The 17,383-nt window shown below is 32.8% G+C and overlaps 1 protein-coding gene across 7 annotated transcripts in view; it reads left to right on the top strand.

The window, feature by feature from the left end:
* CACNA2D1 (calcium voltage-gated channel auxiliary subunit alpha2delta 1) overlaps positions 1-17,383 on the top strand; it is a 490,964-nt gene that overhangs the window by 423,377 nt on the left and 50,204 nt on the right. For 4 of the 7 annotated variants that reach the window (XM_021674264.2, XM_021674268.2, XM_021674265.2 and 1 more), the window contains exons 13-18: positions 2,255-2,333; positions 3,242-3,291; positions 4,507-4,596; positions 9,545-9,622; positions 11,423-11,497; positions 11,771-11,845. In XM_021674264.2, coding sequence (XP_021529939.1) covers positions 2,255-2,333; positions 3,242-3,291; positions 4,507-4,596; positions 9,545-9,622; positions 11,423-11,497; positions 11,771-11,845 — 447 coding nt within the window. Of the gene's footprint in view, positions 1-2,254; positions 2,334-3,241; positions 3,292-4,506; positions 4,597-9,544; positions 9,623-11,422; positions 11,498-11,770; positions 11,846-15,904; positions 15,962-17,383 lie in introns of all 7 variants that reach the window. The other 3 variants (XM_021674256.2, XM_021674253.2, XM_012466176.3) reach the window with 1 other exon arrangement.

Here is a 17,383-nt window from a genome sequence, read left to right as displayed (position 1 = left end):
ATTAAAGCTGACAGAATGTGCACTACCCCCAGCCCTGATCCCAAATCCCTTAATTTTGACAACTTCTGAGGGTTCCCTGTGAGCAAACTCATGGAAGGTAAGTGAAACTTTTATAGCAAAAAAAAATAAAGCAACAAGCTTTTTTTTTGTTTTTTGGCCTAGTGTTTATTTGGACTATTTGAATGATAACATCAGTCAAATAATCATATGTGTTGATCTAAGTGTAGCCTCAATGTTATTAGAAATGCTTAGCTTCCTGAGATACAGATATGATTCATTTTGTCTTGTTTATTTTTTTTACTGAAAAGTATTTTATGAAAAATGTTTTACTAGATCATTGTTGTGGTAACAGGAACTTCTAGACAAAGCCATGCTTTGGCTGAAAATTTGAGGTATGGGTTTAAATGTTAGTTATGAGGGAGATCCCCTGGTGCTTTCTGGAGCATCCGGACTTTTTTTCCTGACTTGAATTCATTTGATGATTGTTTAGGATATGGGATTTTAATTGAATTATCAGTTAGGGTGGTCAACCTGCCTATAAAAATATTTCCATTGAGAAGTGAGCTCAACTATGTAAGCAGTAACCCTACATTGAAATTTATAGACAGACCCCAGAAATGGGCCAAATGATGAATTAAAGAAAATGAACCCATTGCGTTTGGATTGGGAATTCCTGGAGATAGATTGAGAGAGAAAAAAACCAACTTCTGTCATTCACTTAGAACCAGTCATTTGTTCTTACAATTTGAGATATTTAAAACTCAGATTATGTTCACCATGGGGCCTCTTACATAACCAGCTAAGGCAAATCTAGGTGACGTAAGAGTGGCTCACCTAAACCTTACAAATGAAACAGCAACTTCCCTATATACATTTCAGGGGCAGGGATTGTTATAATGTGATCTGTGTGGCCAAGTCCAATGAAAGAACAGAGAACATATGTGAAATCTCTTTTGAGATTTGTGCTCTGAAATCATGTGCAATAGTTAAAATATATAAAACAATTAGAAAATGTCAGTTCAAATAGTCAACATGAATTAGGGAAAAGCTCTTAACTTAGTTCAATTTGGAATTTGAACTCATGGAAAAGTGATTTTCTGCATGTCTATTTTTAGAAATAGCTAAAATGTTGAGCTGAGAATATTAGTTTACTTAGATTACTAAATTAGTAAAAATATATGTAAAAATCATTTTTTTAAGTATAAGTTGAATCATGGAACTTTCTGTACTTTTACACTATTTAAATTCAATGGCTTTCAATAAATATTTAAATTATAGAAACTCTTAACTGATTTTAAAATATTTGCGTACTTTATAGCATGTTAGGAACAGTCAATATTCTGTTTCTATTTAAAAATTCTGAAAGCTTAGAATCTTTATTTATATGTGTCAGCCAACTTTTATAGAAAATAAGTAATATATTAACAATATAATCGTATGTGCGCATCCTAAATATTTCCATGGTGTGAAAATAGCAAAACCATCACAAAGTTTAATTGCCTTAAGCAACTTTAAAATATAATGAACTTTCTGTATACTTTTTCATCAGCACATACCTATGAAATTGGAAAATAAACTTTTTTGCAGTGACAACCTATGTAGATAACATGTTATAACCAGGTGAGACAGGTGAAGTGAGGTTGGACTTGAAAGATTTCTTTTCTTTTTTGTTTTTCTTTTTTTTTTTTTTTTTTGAGATGGAGTTTCGCTCTTGTTGCCCAATGGCATGATCTCGGCTCACTGCAACCTCCGCCTCCTGGGTTCAAGTGATTCTCCTGCCTCAGCCTCCTGAATACCTGGGATTACAGGCGCATGCCACCATGCCCGGCTAATTTTTTGTATTTTTAGTAGAAATGGGGTTTCACCATGTTAGCTAGGCTGATCTCAAACTCCTGACCTCAAGTGAGCTGCCTGTCTTGGCCTCCCAAAGTGCTGGGATTACAGGTGTGAGCCACCACGCCCAGCCATGAAAGGTGTATTTTCTATGAATGAAACATTAGTCATGCCCCTGCCTGAGGACTGGAATATGGAACAGAAGACTCAGGTACAAATTTAAGTGTAGCAACTGATGTTTATGTTTAGAGTAGGTTATGTGATTTTCCTCTGGTGCCTTTCTAAAGTCTTTACTGGCCTCAGTTTTTCTTATCATATTAATCAATTGGAAAACATGCTTTTCAAGAGAAATTATAGCCAGTTTGTCCATTCAATTAAATTTTAGTCAGCCTAAGGAATACCTCTTTTTCAATTCATCCAGGTACGTGTATTCACGTTTTCAGTTGGCCAGCACAATTATGACAGAGGACCTATTCAGTGGATGGCCTGTGAAAACAAAGGTAACAAATCTGTTTTCTTGACCATATTTTATAAGAAGAAAAAGAATTTTGGTAGTTGTTGTTAAGTGAACTTATTATTTAAAATAAGCTAAGACTGTAGCTAACTTGTATAAGATTCAGGCAAGAGTAAGATTCTGAACATGTTTCTATAGAGAAAACACATACAAATTCTGACATTAACATTACATTATATGAAAATTCAGACATCTGATTAATTTCCACATTCATAAAATAATGTATTAAATGGAATTATACTTAATGGTATATATCAGATATAATCTTACGTGAAAAATTAGGAATGAAACAATATCTGAATTTTGTAAAGCTTAAATATGAGAATATGACATATGTATATTTTTCTCTGGGTGGTTAAATTATTGTTTTTGAAAAATATCTTACATTCCAGGATAATTCACATGTTGTGCTATGAGCTCATATTATCTTTTTACTGAGAAAGAATGATGTTACTGAGAAAAAAATATGTTAATTTGAAAAATGAACTGTGATACCATGGCAACAAAAAGAACCTAAATTTATTCTGAAAGTTATAGTTAAGCAAAGATTTTACATACACATAATAATTATCTATCCATCATGCATCTTTAATAATTTCTCCAATGAAAAAATATTTTTAATGATACCATGTTTCCTATTCCTTTGTAGAACAATACCTTTTTTATAGTATCTAAGAAATGTAGTGAAAATTTTCACAAAGCCTTTGTGTTTGTTGTGAAGATCCATTAATTATTTTCTTAATTTTGATATTTTAGTATTAGCTCAGTTTTGAAGTGAAATATATTAATTTCAAAATAAATACTCTCTATGAGATAAAATATTTATAAAATAAAATAATTTTGTGGCCATTTATTATAAAGTAACATTTATATATGAAAATATGTATATTTCAGGTTATTATTATGAAATTCCTTCCATTGGTGCAATAAGAATCAATACTCAGGTATGATTATTTAAAACTTGTTTAAATTATTTTTTCAAGTATAAGATATTTCTCTTCTGGTTTAAATATGCTCCATATGGAGAAAATTGGTAAGAATGAAAAGATCTATAATCTTACACTTACATTAAAATACTGAGTATCTTGGTGATATATTGTTTTTATTTCATTAACATTGCAAGTGTTTTCAAATACCCAAAACTCAGGTTTAAAAAATGAGTATATTGTTACTGTCAGATGTTAAAAACATGGTAGAAAATAAATAAAATCAAAATTACTAACAATAAATTTCATGTAATTTGAACTTGGTTCTACTGCAAATAATTTTTAAAAATTTATTCAAATTGTAGGTACCAAGTATAAAATTAAACACTAATTATGCTGGACAAATTGAACAGGGACCTAGTTGGAACTTAAATTCCTCCCAAATAACCCTTGTGGATCTGTTTATCTATCTAAAATAAAGTTACAACAGGGAGATGATTTTTCTAACTTCATTCAATGGAAAACACGCCTGTTAAATAACTTTCTGTATAATGTAGTAATTAAGTTAATTTAAATATTTATTATTTTTAAATAAACATAAATTACTATTAAAATTGATACTCGGTTTTAAACATAGCTAAGGATCCACAAAATAAACAAAGTCAAAATTTAGCATAAATAAGATGGCATTTGGGGAAATGAATACTGAATACATTGAATGTTGAAATGAAACAGCAGCTGCATTTGAGTCTGATGTCTAGATTTGGCACAGTATTTCCTTTATTTTTTGATATGTTTAAATGTAGTTTTGAATTTCAGCCAAACAATCTGTGATATGAAAGAAAGTATGTGGCTGCTTTATTATTTCAAATTTGTGCAATTCCACGCAGTAAATCACAGAGACTTAAATAGTTTAGATTAACATGAAACAATTCACAAGGAACGTATTTCTCTTATCATTGGCTGTAACACAGGAAAAACAATGTTCTGATTGTTACTGGAAAAAAACCTGGGGTAGATATATTGTATAAATAATATAACTCAAATATTGTTGATTCAAAATATGTAGACATACCACTTATGGAGTTCCCAAAATAGAAATTAACTGATCGTATATTCAATCTCAATGATTTTGATTCTATATTAATTTTAACTTTAGAATATTTTTTCCTGGGTAATTTTTTTTCACAGCATTTCTAGTTTTAACCACGACTTTTTTTTTTTCATAAACAGGAATATTTGGATGTTTTGGGAAGACCAATGGTTTTAGCAGGAGACAAAGCTAAGCAAGTCCAATGGACAAATGTGTACCTGGATGCATTGGTAAGAGGCTGAGTTGTTCAAAGACTGTCATAACAAAAGCACACAGATGATTTCTACTTCTTTTTAGATGACATCTCTATTTTCCTTTTCACTAAACCCTCCCCAATATTTCTTCGTTCACAAGCTTACTTCCTAGAATTTAGGTAATTTACTTAAAAACATAGACTTGTATGTAGCAGAAAACTACAAATGAAAAGTGCTAGTTTATTGTCTACTTGATCCCTTCATTAAGAATGTAGAATTTCTGACCAGGCACAGTGGCTCAATCCTGTAATCCCAGCACTTTGGGAGGCTGCTGTGGGAGGATCACCTGAGGTCAGCAGTTCAAGACCAGCCTGGCCAACATGGCGAAACCCTGTCTCTACTAAAAATACAAAAAAATTAGCTGGGCATAGAGGCATGCGCCTTATTACCGTAAGCCGAGATCATGTCATTGCACTCCAGCCTGGGTGACAGAGCAAAACTCTGTCTAAAGAAAAAAAAAATGTACAATTTCCAACCTGGAATGTTGAATACATGGACATTTCTATAAGTTTTTAAATTTTTAATCTAAAAAAATGCTGAAAGTCTTTGTGAATTAGAATCTATTATTGTAGATTTTGAAGAATAATTTTGAAGAAAGTATTTTTAAAGTAGAGGAGCTAGTAGAAGCATGTCTAGCCTCCAGAACTATAGCTGGATCTGCTAAAAATCAGGATTACATGCAATTAGATAAGCAAATATTTACACTGTACTGAAATCATCACAAACTTCTTCATATGTTAATATACTCTCTTGTGCTAGATTCAACCTCAGACTTTTTATGGACATATATCATTGAGGTATTCAAATCTGGTGTGAAATAACAAACACATGTTAAATTATCCATTTTAGTAAAGATTGTGTTTAAAAGCAGTGGTTTTCAACAAAGGGGTCATTTTGCCCCTCACAGGCCATTTGGAAAAAATCTCTAGATGTCTTTGATTGCCATGGCTTGAGGGGAGGGGTTGCTACTAGCATCTAAAGCAAGCTTGTGCAACCCATGGCCCAGGACAGTCCAACACAAACTTTGAATGCAGCCCAACACAAACTTGTACACTTTCTTAAAACATTACGAGATTTTTTTTGGCTTTTTAAAAAAATCTCATCAGCTATTGTTAGTATTAGTGTATTTTATGTGTGGCCCAAGAAAATTCTTTCAATATGGCCCAGGGAAACCAAAGGATTGGACACCCCTGAGTGGATAGAGGCCAGGGACGCTGTAAACATCCTATAATGCGCAGGAAAACTGCCTACCACACATAACAAAGAATTATTCCTCCAAAAATGTTGATAGGGCCAAAGTTGAAAAATTTTTTAATGTAATTTTTACTTTCCTGACATGAAAGTTATTAATAATAATCACACTTAAGCTTTATTCATTTGTTTAATCTTAATGAGAAGACTTTATTCATGATTTACTGAAATAATATATTTGGAGAGAATCAAAATAATAAGACCTGAAAAATAAATGCTGATTCAGTAACCCTTTTCCCTACTTGGAGTTCAATGATATGTTGTTACTACTTTTCTACATGTAATGATGAACCCGTAGGGCAAAATGCAGTCCTTTTAGAATTACTTATCATTTGGTTTTTAGAAAATAAACATTTACAGGAAGTTAGAAGAAAAATAGGCACTATTAACAGCAGCCTTCCACATTAAGAAAGATAAAAAGAAGCTTGCTTACCTCAAGCCCTAGCTAAAATTACTGTCCAGTGTTCCTTTTAGACATCACATATTTACTTAAGGTCACATAGTGATCTAAAGCCATGGTCAAAATGTTGTGCTTTCCAAATCTATCACAGGACAGTGTATGATAGGAGGAGTCAATAATTATGCCCTGTTGTATTTCCTTTGACTGGAAGTTCATTAACCAGCATGTCTGCATTGCTGGTAACGTTCTTACTGATAGCACAAATGACATTAGGAGGAAGTGTTGGTTCTAAATGTGCTATGCTATAAGCTGGAAAAAAAAAAAGGGACACATGGTTTTGCTATCCAATGGACACATACAGCATTCTTTTTACTGGTTTGAAGATGAAAAAGTGACTCTCAAGTATTCCTAGTTATTTATCTCTCCACATAGCGGATTAACAATATATGTTGGTCAAAAATAGTTATATTAAAAAGGAAAAGGTAAATATATTTCAAGACCAAATATAATGGATATAATGAGAAAAAGAATTCTGACTTTAAAATAAAGAAGACAATATTTGGGGCAAAGTGGGTTGTGCTTAAGAAAATGGAGACATTTTAGCTGATCATATTAGGGTAAGGTTTTTGCAATCAGTAGTGAAAAGTGAAATCACAGAAAGGGGGCATAGCATAAAAGTCGGGGAAGTACTGAGTATATCAAAAGAATGATATCTCGGCCATTTTTGGTGATAAGGGGGGATAAGGACAGACTAAGACAATATTATGGAGGGTTCATTTTAATTAGAAGACAAAGTGAGGCTCTTTATAAAAAGAGATATGACAGGAGTTGGGCTCTAGAAAATATTTTTTTAATTCCAGAGTGGAAAAATATTGTTTTATTTCTGTCTTATTTTCGAGAAACATATGCAGTGCTCAGAAGTAGAGTACACATTTTTGGTCTTGAATTTTTTGGAGAAAAAATTCAACTTGGGCCCCAGTGAGTTCATTCATAATTATCATAAATCTAATATAAAGATTTATGATATAAATCTTTATAATATAAAGTGAGTTAGATTAACTCACTTTAGGGTATATTTTACCATTTTTAGAAGCAAATTATGGTATGCAGTATAAATGCAAAAGTAATGCAAAGGAAACAATTACATCCATATCTACCTTGACTTAAACCACGGTAGCCTTTTTAAAACTATGTATATAGATTATAACTCTAAGAGACATTTCACCAAATCTTTACTGAATTATCTTTTGCATACCAGTTTTATGAATTAATCTATAGCTTGACTATTCTTGAAGTGGGAGGTTTTCATTGGAAATATTTATTTAAGGATGTTTTATTGTCTAATGTTCTTGGTTAGGACTTTAGATAAAAAGCCAACATGTATATATCTTTGTATTAGTCCATTCTCACGCTGCTGTGAAAAATACCCAAGACTGGGCAATTTATAAAGAAAAGAGGTTTAATTGACTCACAGTTCTATGTGGCCGGGGAGTCCTCAGGAAACTTAAAATCATGGCAGAAGGCACCTCTTCACAGGGCGGCAGGAGAGAGAATAAGTGCTCAGCGAAGGAAGAAGCCACTTATAAAACCATCAGATCTTGTGAAAAATTACTCACTATCACGAGAATAGCATGCGGGGAAACCGTCCCATGATTCAGTTTCCTCTGGGTCCCTCCCACAACACGTGGGGATTATGGGAACTACAACTGAACATGAGACTTGGGTGGGAACACATGCACCAAAATATGTATGGTTTTTTCCTTAATTTTATTTGTTGCAAATAATTTGGTATTTTGGTCTGCTGGAAGCTTCTCTATTCTTGTCTCTCCTCCTCAATTCACTCATCATTCTGGTGAATTTGAGCCTCCTATGTGCCCAATTATGAACCACAGCCTACATAAGACATTTGCTCTCTGATATTAAGAAATATTTTTAATGTTGTAATGAATAATTATTCCAAATCTAACTTTATGAACTTGCTTCTGATTCCAGAACTCTGTTCAGAGTTCATGAGATTTGGATTTGGAATCATTCTTCATGAGAAGATTAATAATATTTTCTCATATAAACAAATTCAAAATTTCAAACAATAACTTAAAATTATTTCTTAAAGTGATTTTGTTAAAAATGTAGTTTTGACATGAAATAGTTGTTAAAATTATAATGGATAGAGATGTTAGTAATAAAAGCAAACTCTGACTTGAAAATATCAATTTATTCCAACTAATCTCTATGGATTCATTTAATATAGTCAATGATCTATATGCTGATTAATAGGATGGCATTATTTCTCTTATTTTAAACTCTTCAAACTAGACTTTTATATTTAATGCTCCAGTTGACTTTTTTCCATCATTTTACTTTGTCAAAAAGTACTATTTTTATTTATTTATTTTTGAGACAGAGTCTCTGTTGTTCAGGCTGGACAGTGGCGCGATCTCAGCTCACTACAACCTCCGCCTCTCAAGGTCAAGCCATTCTCTTGCCTCAGCCTCCCGAGTAGCTGGGACTACAGACGTGTGCCACCATGCCCAGCTAATTTTTTGTATTTCTAGGAGAAACAGGGTTGCACTGTGTTAGCCAGGATGGTCTCTATTCCTGACCTTGTGATCCGCTCGCCTCGGCCTCCCAAAGTGCTAGGATTATAGGCATGAGCCACCGCACCTGGCCCCCAAAAGTACTATTTATTTTGGGGGCTACTTAGAAGTAGTTTTACTTCTTCTGAAGAGTATAGTATTTACTTAGACTATCCCAGATATGCAGTATCAATAGAATGTTTCCTTTATTTATCATGTTATTCAACTGCACATTTGTCATTTAGCATGAAGTCTTTGGTTTAGGGCACAAAAAATTAAGAATGAGGCTACAAAAAAGGAAGCTAAATAAATCACTTAAAATAATATTTTATTATCACTCTGCTTATGGAGGCCCTGATATTAGGCGAACTATCACTATGAAAAAGGGAGAGGACAGAGGGTTACTGAAATGCATACAGGCTGTTGACCATTTGTGTAAGTTGATTGTTTTTAAAGTTATCTTAGAGTATTATTTTAAATGTTGCATGCTTCAGTTGCTGCCTAATAGGTCCTAATCATTTCCAAGATATTTTCATTGATATTTTAAAAATAAATGTTAATAGATATTCAAAATGAGTTACTAGTTTTTGTGGCTCTTTATAAAGTAATATAAAATGTAGTCTCAGATATCAAAGGCACTCTGACAAATCTTAAATTATAATTTTAATTTGCCCTTTCTCTCTGAATCTATTTTTAGGAACTGGGACTTGTCATTACTGGAACTCTTCCGGTCTTCAACATAACCGGCCAATTTGAAAATAAGACAAACTTAAAGGTTAAAAGTTAATTGATAAAATTAATAATAATAAATGACAAACTGTGACGTTGAAGCCCAACATGGATAAGATATTTCCATAAGAAAATACATGCAGTGTAACTGTCTTGTGAGGCCAGAGGTCAAAGGCAACAGCTGCCTATGCGATAACCACCTGGGAAAAAGGAAATGCAGGTCAAACTCTCTGTTGCCCTAGAGCCAAGATTCAGCTTAACTCTACTTAACTATGACCTGATGAGAACACAAAGTCAGACTGGGAGTAATTATATGATAAATGGACAGTAATATTGTGTGCACATTTTGAGAATCCATCTGAGATGTTAATGGAGTCTAGAAAGAAAAACCCAAAGACCAAAAGCATGGTGATGTTTGTATCAGGTGTACATTGGTATATGTATTAAATCATTCCTCCCCAACTCTCAAACAATAGCTTTTTAAAAATTATCTTGTAACTTAAGGATCTGATTTAAATTAATATTTCTCTTTATTTTTTCTATTCTTAGGTACACGAAAAACAATTTCATAGAATGCTTAATTTTTATAGCACTGGTTATATTGTCAGTGCAATAAAATGCCTATTTAAAAGAATTAAAAATATGTATCTTATTGTTGATTTGTTAAAGGCTTTAGATTTTAAATAGGGTTGCATTCCAGTTGTTAAGCTTGATTCAGGAATTTGAGATTTTGAGGTTAAGACATTTTTTAATACTAGAAACTGATTTGAATGGATGTTTATTTCCAGTTTATGGTTTCATGAAGTCTGCTGCACTTAAGCATTGTTAGATCAGTTATTATATATCTCCGTTGAACTCCTTGTTTTAATAAGGTGGCCATAGAAAACAGTTATTTCTCTTTGGGGGCCCGTTACCATTCCTAACTATCTGCAGGTTCTAAATATCGTAACTCAAAAAGGAGTATTCTCTCTTTCTCATACATGTTCACATCTCACTGTGAACTAAGAGATTGCTTCAGCTGGGAAGTTTTTGCTCAGACTAGGATCGATTCGTGGAAAAGAGCATAGTTGTTGACATAACTTTCTTATTCTGTCTGTACCTACACAAAGTTTAAATGTTTTTGTAATTACTAGATTTGATAATTTTTTTGCAAGCACATTTCAATTTTATTATTTTATTATTTATATAATTCTATTTGAAACAATAATTTTTAGCTCAAGATTTTAACACAGTTTTCATCTTTATGTCCTGTGGAAGATGATGATTGCTACTTGGACCTAAACCTATGATGCCTGTTGCTTGGTATATAGAAGTTATTAGCAGCAACTAGAAATAGTGTTTTGAGGATTTTATCACCAATAAGGTCACATACTTTCAGGATAGTTACATACACAGGAACTATCTACAGCAAAAATCCAATGTGTTCTTATTCTATATTGTATAATCTTTAAGCTGGACAGTCTTGTGGTTTCTTAATTATAGTAAACCATAAAGTCAATAAAAACTCACATACATAGACACACAGCAACAAGGGCTGACTGTACAATAGCAGTGAAAATAAATATTAGAAGAAAAGGGTGCAAGAAATGTCAAAAATTTTTATATGTCTTTTAAATATTTTAGCCTCAATCATCTAGATTTTTTTTGCTAAATTAAATGATGATGATAAAGTTGTGGAAAACAAAGCTGAGAATCCTTGTAAATTGACACCAGGAGTGCTTCACCCTATTATGTACATTTAAGTTAATATCAAATATAACCAAAATGCGAGGAAACGATGAGAATATGATAATTATGTAAAGATGTAAATTTTTGAAATAAAATGCCATTTTTGCTCTTATTATAGAACCAGCTGATTCTTGGTGTGATGGGAGTAGATGTATCTTTGGAAGATATTAAAAGACTGACACCGCGTTTTACAGTAAGATGAAATTTGCTCTTTTGATACCCTTTCGAGTTAAGAACTCTGTACTAATTTAGCTTGGCCGTAAAGTACTTAAGTAATTCTCAAAAACTATAGGCAGTTATCTTAGCAAAGGAACTAAATGGTTAAAAGCATCTCTAAAATAAAATGATACCATATTATCCTTTAACATGCTATAAAATGTGTAATACATTAATATATATACTTTAACGAGCATAGATTTCTAATTGTGACTCAGGGATGTCTGACTAAGCTTTTTATTTTTTCCAGCTGTGCCCCAATGGCTATTACTTTGCAATCGATCCTAATGGTTATGTTTTATTACATCCAAATCTTCAGCCAAAGGTAGGTATATAATTTGTTTACAGTGATTAGTGTTTTGTAAAATTAATGATTAATGTTCTTAATAGGATTGTTGTTTTAAAATTTGCTATATAACACTAAATATCAAAGTACAGTGTGTAATGTGGCTCTCTTAGATGACAAGACCACACATTATAATATATCAAAGTGGGAAAGCAGTTTTCATTTTCTGTTCCCAATTTAGCTGCACTAATATTTCTATCTCAAAGACAGCCATTATCACCTACTGAGCCTCAATTTCATGCATCCCACTTCTGACTTTGATTTTAAGGCTGTAAGATAATAAAAGATACTGCTCTAGACATGGATGGGTATGAACCTGATAAATATTAGTAATGTTCGACTTTGTCCAGACCACATTTTCTGTTGCCCTTCTCTTCTGGTAATTAACTCTGCTTTCTGTCTCCTAGAATGTTTCTCTTTCTATTTTAGGATAGGCCTGTAAAGAGATGCAAGAGATTGAATAAGTAAAATTCATGTCATGGGCTTTAGAAATGGGAAGTGTTTATTAATTAGCAAGCTAATCTGAAAGAGATAAAATGCCATAGATGTACCATATTATTCCTAATTTTTATGCCTGTTTTCTCAAGGTACCAGATATTTTATGAAAATAAATATCTCATTTGACTCTTTATGAACTGTTTTGCAGGGCAATTAACAGCAAAATTTATTTATCTAGAAATAAAATTAATCAGTCTTATAATTGTAACTTTATAAGCATCCATTTAGTTATTGTTTAACTTTGAAGATAATATTGAAGATCCTTTAAACCATGCAGATTTAGACATACTACTTCTTTCTCCCAAGTCATGGATATTTAATGTTAGTCATATATTAGAATATACCACAAGCATGTGAACAGACACACATACAAATTTGTGTCATTTAAATATTGTTCAATTCAATAAAATACTATTGATATTGAATACAAAAATGCATTAAATGTAATATATATTTTAATACATTAAATAATACTACATTTTATAACTAATGTCTATTTAATTTTTCTGACTTCAGAACTTATTCCCATATAAAATTCATCGTATAATTATTTGTAGTGCATGTAACTGTTGATCACCCTAGTTATGCTTAAATGTGTTTTTTTTTTTTTTTTTTTTTTTTTTTTTTTTTGAGATAGAGTTTCACTCTGTCACCCAGGCTGGAGTACAGTGGTGTAATCTCAGCTCACTGCAACCTCTACCTCCTGGGTTCAAGCAATTCTCCTGCCTCAGCTTCTCGAGTAGTTGGAACTACAGGCGTGTGGCAGCACACCTGGCTAATTTTTTTGTGTTTTTAGTAGAGACAGGGTTTCACCATGTTAGCCAGGATGGTCTCGATCTCTTGACCTCGTGATCCACCCACCTTGGCCTCCCAAAGTGCTGGGATTACAGGCGTGAGCCACTGTGCCTGGCCAAATTGTTATTTTTATATAAATGTTGCATAAGTACTTTTCCATGTTGTTATTAAACCATCACAGCTCTTTAAAAGCATATCCTGTTAAATTCCTCTTAAAAGAGTAGTTTATGTTTGGCTAATCTTCCTAAGATTGTGCTATAGCTTGAAAATTTACCGTTTTATATCTTAAAATTTTTTATAATTTTGCAGTATTATTGTTTGAGCTTTGTATATCCAATGTATTTTAAATTATAGCTCCCTAACTAAAGTAATTCAAAAGGAATGAAAGTATAATGTGGGCTGGGTGCAGTGGCTCACGCCTATAATCCCAGCACTTTCGGAAGCTAAGGCAGGCGGATCACCTGAGGGCAGGAGTTCCAGACCGGCCTGGCCAACACGGTGAAACCTCATCTCTACTAAAAACACAGAAATTAGCTGGGCATGGTGGTGTGTGCCTGTAATCCCAGCTACTTGGGAGGCTAAGTCAGGAGAATCACTTGAACCTGGGAGGCAGAGGTTGCAGTGAGCCAAGATCACACCATTGCACTGCAGCCTGGGCAATAAGAGCGCAACTCCGTGTCTAAAGAAAAAAAAAAAGCGTAATGTGATAAATGTATGAAGAATCTCTACTTCTATCAATATAAAGCTTAACCCTCAACCAAAGGAACTAAAATATATCATAGACAAAAAGAATAAAGAGAATAATGAATGTCTGATGGATATATGTATAAATCTATCATCTAATGGCTGTAACAGTTTAGGTCGTTTTCATTGTAAAAGAGAAGTAATAATTTGAAGGTTTTTTCCTTTTCTACATTCTCCTACTAATAACCAATATTTATGTAGAAAATATTACTATTTGAATGACATTAACCTGTATTTGGCTCATATTTAAAATAATTCACTAAAATTACAGAGAAAATATAAATTCTTTAGAAATCTTCATTAAAGTCCAATTGATATTTGTCTTCCAGATTATAAATTAGCTTTTCATATCTTTATATTTGAATTTGATTAAAGCAAATATTAATATGTAACAAAGACATTTCCAAAAATATTTCAGAACACCATGAAAAAAACTATTCTGAACATCAATTTATTCTTTATTTCTGAAATTCATGCTAGTCAATTAAATATGCTTGTGAATTCTCATCAACTCGGTAAATATTATGATTTCCATTTCGTGGTTAAGGGGTCACGCTAATATATGAAGTCTTATTGATACAAGACCTCATAAAAGGATAATATAGTATAATTGTTTTAGAAATTGACAAATACAAAGGAACATATGGTAACAGTATATTAAAAATTAATCTTAATTATTTTTATCAGAAATTCATTAAAATAAGTGAAGAAAAATAACGCTATGTCTATAGCAGCTATTATTATTTAACAAGGTGAAAGTCTAATGTTATGCAAGTATTCCTTGATCAGTGCTTTGTGTTTTTTTCCTGATATTGTAACCTTAATTCAAAATATTTCACTGAGGTTTTTTTTTTTGTAGAAAAATGAGTGTTCTTTAAAAATCCCAGAATATCATTAAATAAAATAGCTATGAACTTTTCACATATTTAATCTTTTATGGATTCATAACATATTTTCTCAACATGTACTTTTACCAGCATGACCACATTTTGACATATGTTGAATTATGTATTCTGCTTTATTCCAAAATGCATTTTAACTTTCTTCCATTTTGTGTCATTGAAATAACCAGGTTAGGTCTACTTAATTAGATATCTCATTTTGTTCAATTCTAAGAAACATGTATATAGGAAATTGTGCATAATCTATGTTTTAGAAGTTAATATTTAAAATAAATCTACACTGTTACGGTTACATTCTCCATTAGTTCCACAGATACATTTGGTATTACTTCAGAAAACAAAGCCATAGTTTGTTTCGTATGATTTGTCTTAGTTCATTCAGGCTGCTATGACAAAATACCGTAGACTGGGTGTCTTGTAAACCGAATTTAGTAACTCACAGTTCTGAAGACTGAGAAGTACAAGATGAAAGCATGGACAGATTGGTGTTCTGTGAGGGTCTGCTTCCTTACAGACAGCCATAATCTCACTATAACTTCACTTGGAGAAGAAGGGGTGAGAGGTGTCTCTCTCTAGAGCCTCTTTGATAAGGGCACCAATCCCATTCATGATGGATCCACCCACCAGGACCTAATCACCTCCCAAAGGCCTTTGGATACCATCTTTTCTGGGGATAATGATTTCAACATATGAATTGAGAGATGGACATTAAAAATACTTATATTTGGGTCATGTAAATTCTAACAATTGCTATTTTTCTTTTCTTTCTTTTTTTTTTTTTTTTGGTCAAATAGATGGAAAAGTAATCTGGAACAAACAGCCATTTTTCCCACTTCCCAAATATGTACTTTTCAAATAAAAAATAATAGTCATTTTGCTTTAAAAATGACTATTCATTTAACAGTTTTTATTCATTGAAGATATTTTAAAATTTTTATTGACTCACGAACTCCATACCTACCAAATATTTTGAATTCTAAGTATATCATTTAGACTTGTTTCCAGTCAAGGAAATATACGATGAAAATTGATTATAGGATAGAACCCTTACCTATGTTGATATGTAGTATGATGAATTATCATTTTTCTGTTGCTTCAGCCTATTGGTGTAGGTATACCAACAATTAATTTAAGAAAAAGGAGACCCAATGTCCAGGTAACTGTGAATGAAGGTAGACTTAACAGTGCTTTCAAATTTGCTAAATCCGAGTTGAGATTAAGCTTCTGTTCTTAAAGCTTATAATTAAAGCCGCCTTTCCTGACATCAAGCTTCCAGAGCATGAGATGGAGATGAGCATCATTTCTTAATAAGCTGGAGCAAAAAATGTTATTAATGATGGTAGAGGGTATGTACTGGCTAACTAAAAATTGCAAAGACAATTATGTAATCAGGTTAATAATCAGAGAAATCATAACGAGATGGCTTCTAAGAATTGTAAAATGAATGTCAAATCCATGTGATCCTAACAATTTGCTTGTAAATTGACTTCTAAGTGGAAATAAAATACAATTCCTATGTGACAGTTTCCATAAGCTTTTAAGCCAAAATTTCTAAAAAGTGTAATTTTGGGTTAGAAGTTACAGAAATTTCCCTTAGCTAATTAAAAATGTACCAAAGTGCAAATAAGTACTGAATTTTTATTACCTGGCAAACTCATTGCAAAAGCTTTTCCTTTTGGCAGCAAAACGTCAGTTATCATATGTATGCAGTATTTCTATATGTACAGTAAAACTATTAATAATCAGCATAAAAATATACTTCCTATAGCTTAGTAAGAGAATTGCAGAATTTCAAAGGATGTTCAACATTATTTAAGATTTCATAGGTAAGCCTATGTTTTCTTTAAAAAAGTTGGTGACATGAAGACTGGGCACGATGGCTCACACCTGTAATCCTAGCACTTTGGGTGGCCAAGGAGGGCAGATCACAAGGTCAGGAGTTTGAGACTAGCTTGGCCAACATAGTGAAACCCTGTCTCTACTAAAAAAAAATACGAAAGAAATTAGCCAGGTGTGGTGGCACGTTGCCTGCAGTCCCAGCTACTCGAGAGGCTGAGGCAGGAGAATCACCTGAACCCAGGAGGAGGAGGTTGCAGTAAGCCAAGATCGCACCGCTGCCTCCAGGGTGGGTAACAGAGCAAGACTCTGTCACAAAACTATTAAGAAATAAAATTTAAAAGTTAGTGACATTAAAATGAGGAGGCAATACGTTATTAAGAAGAGATGGATAAGCTATGAATTAGTAGAGGTAGAACTGAGTACTAGTTTGGTTCTACTAATAGCCAACACCGTGTTCTTGAGCACTCCCTTAAATCCTGTAGTGCTTCAGTTTCTTCATCTGAGCAGGAGAATTGAACTAGTCATTAGTTTCCATCCTACACAATATATTCACCTAGGAAATTAAATGTATATATGTGAGTCCCCTGCCTCATCCTCTGAAAATTCTGATTTAATTTGACCAGTGATGGGACACAGGCCTCTAAATAGTTTTTTGTTTTGTTTTGTTTTGAGACAGAGTCTTGCTGTGTTGCCAGGCTGGAGTGCAGTGGCATGATATCAGCTCACTGCAGCCTACACC

The sequence above is a fragment of the Aotus nancymaae genome, unplaced genomic scaffold, assembly GCF_030222135.1.
Source record: "Aotus nancymaae isolate 86718 unplaced genomic scaffold, 86718_ANA_hifiasm-v0.15.2.pri h1tg000002l, whole genome shotgun sequence".
Lineage (NCBI taxonomy): Eukaryota > Metazoa > Chordata > Mammalia > Primates > Aotidae > Aotus > Aotus nancymaae.
The sequence above is the reverse complement of the archived record's forward strand: the minus strand, read 5'-3'. Positions and strand labels throughout refer to the sequence as shown.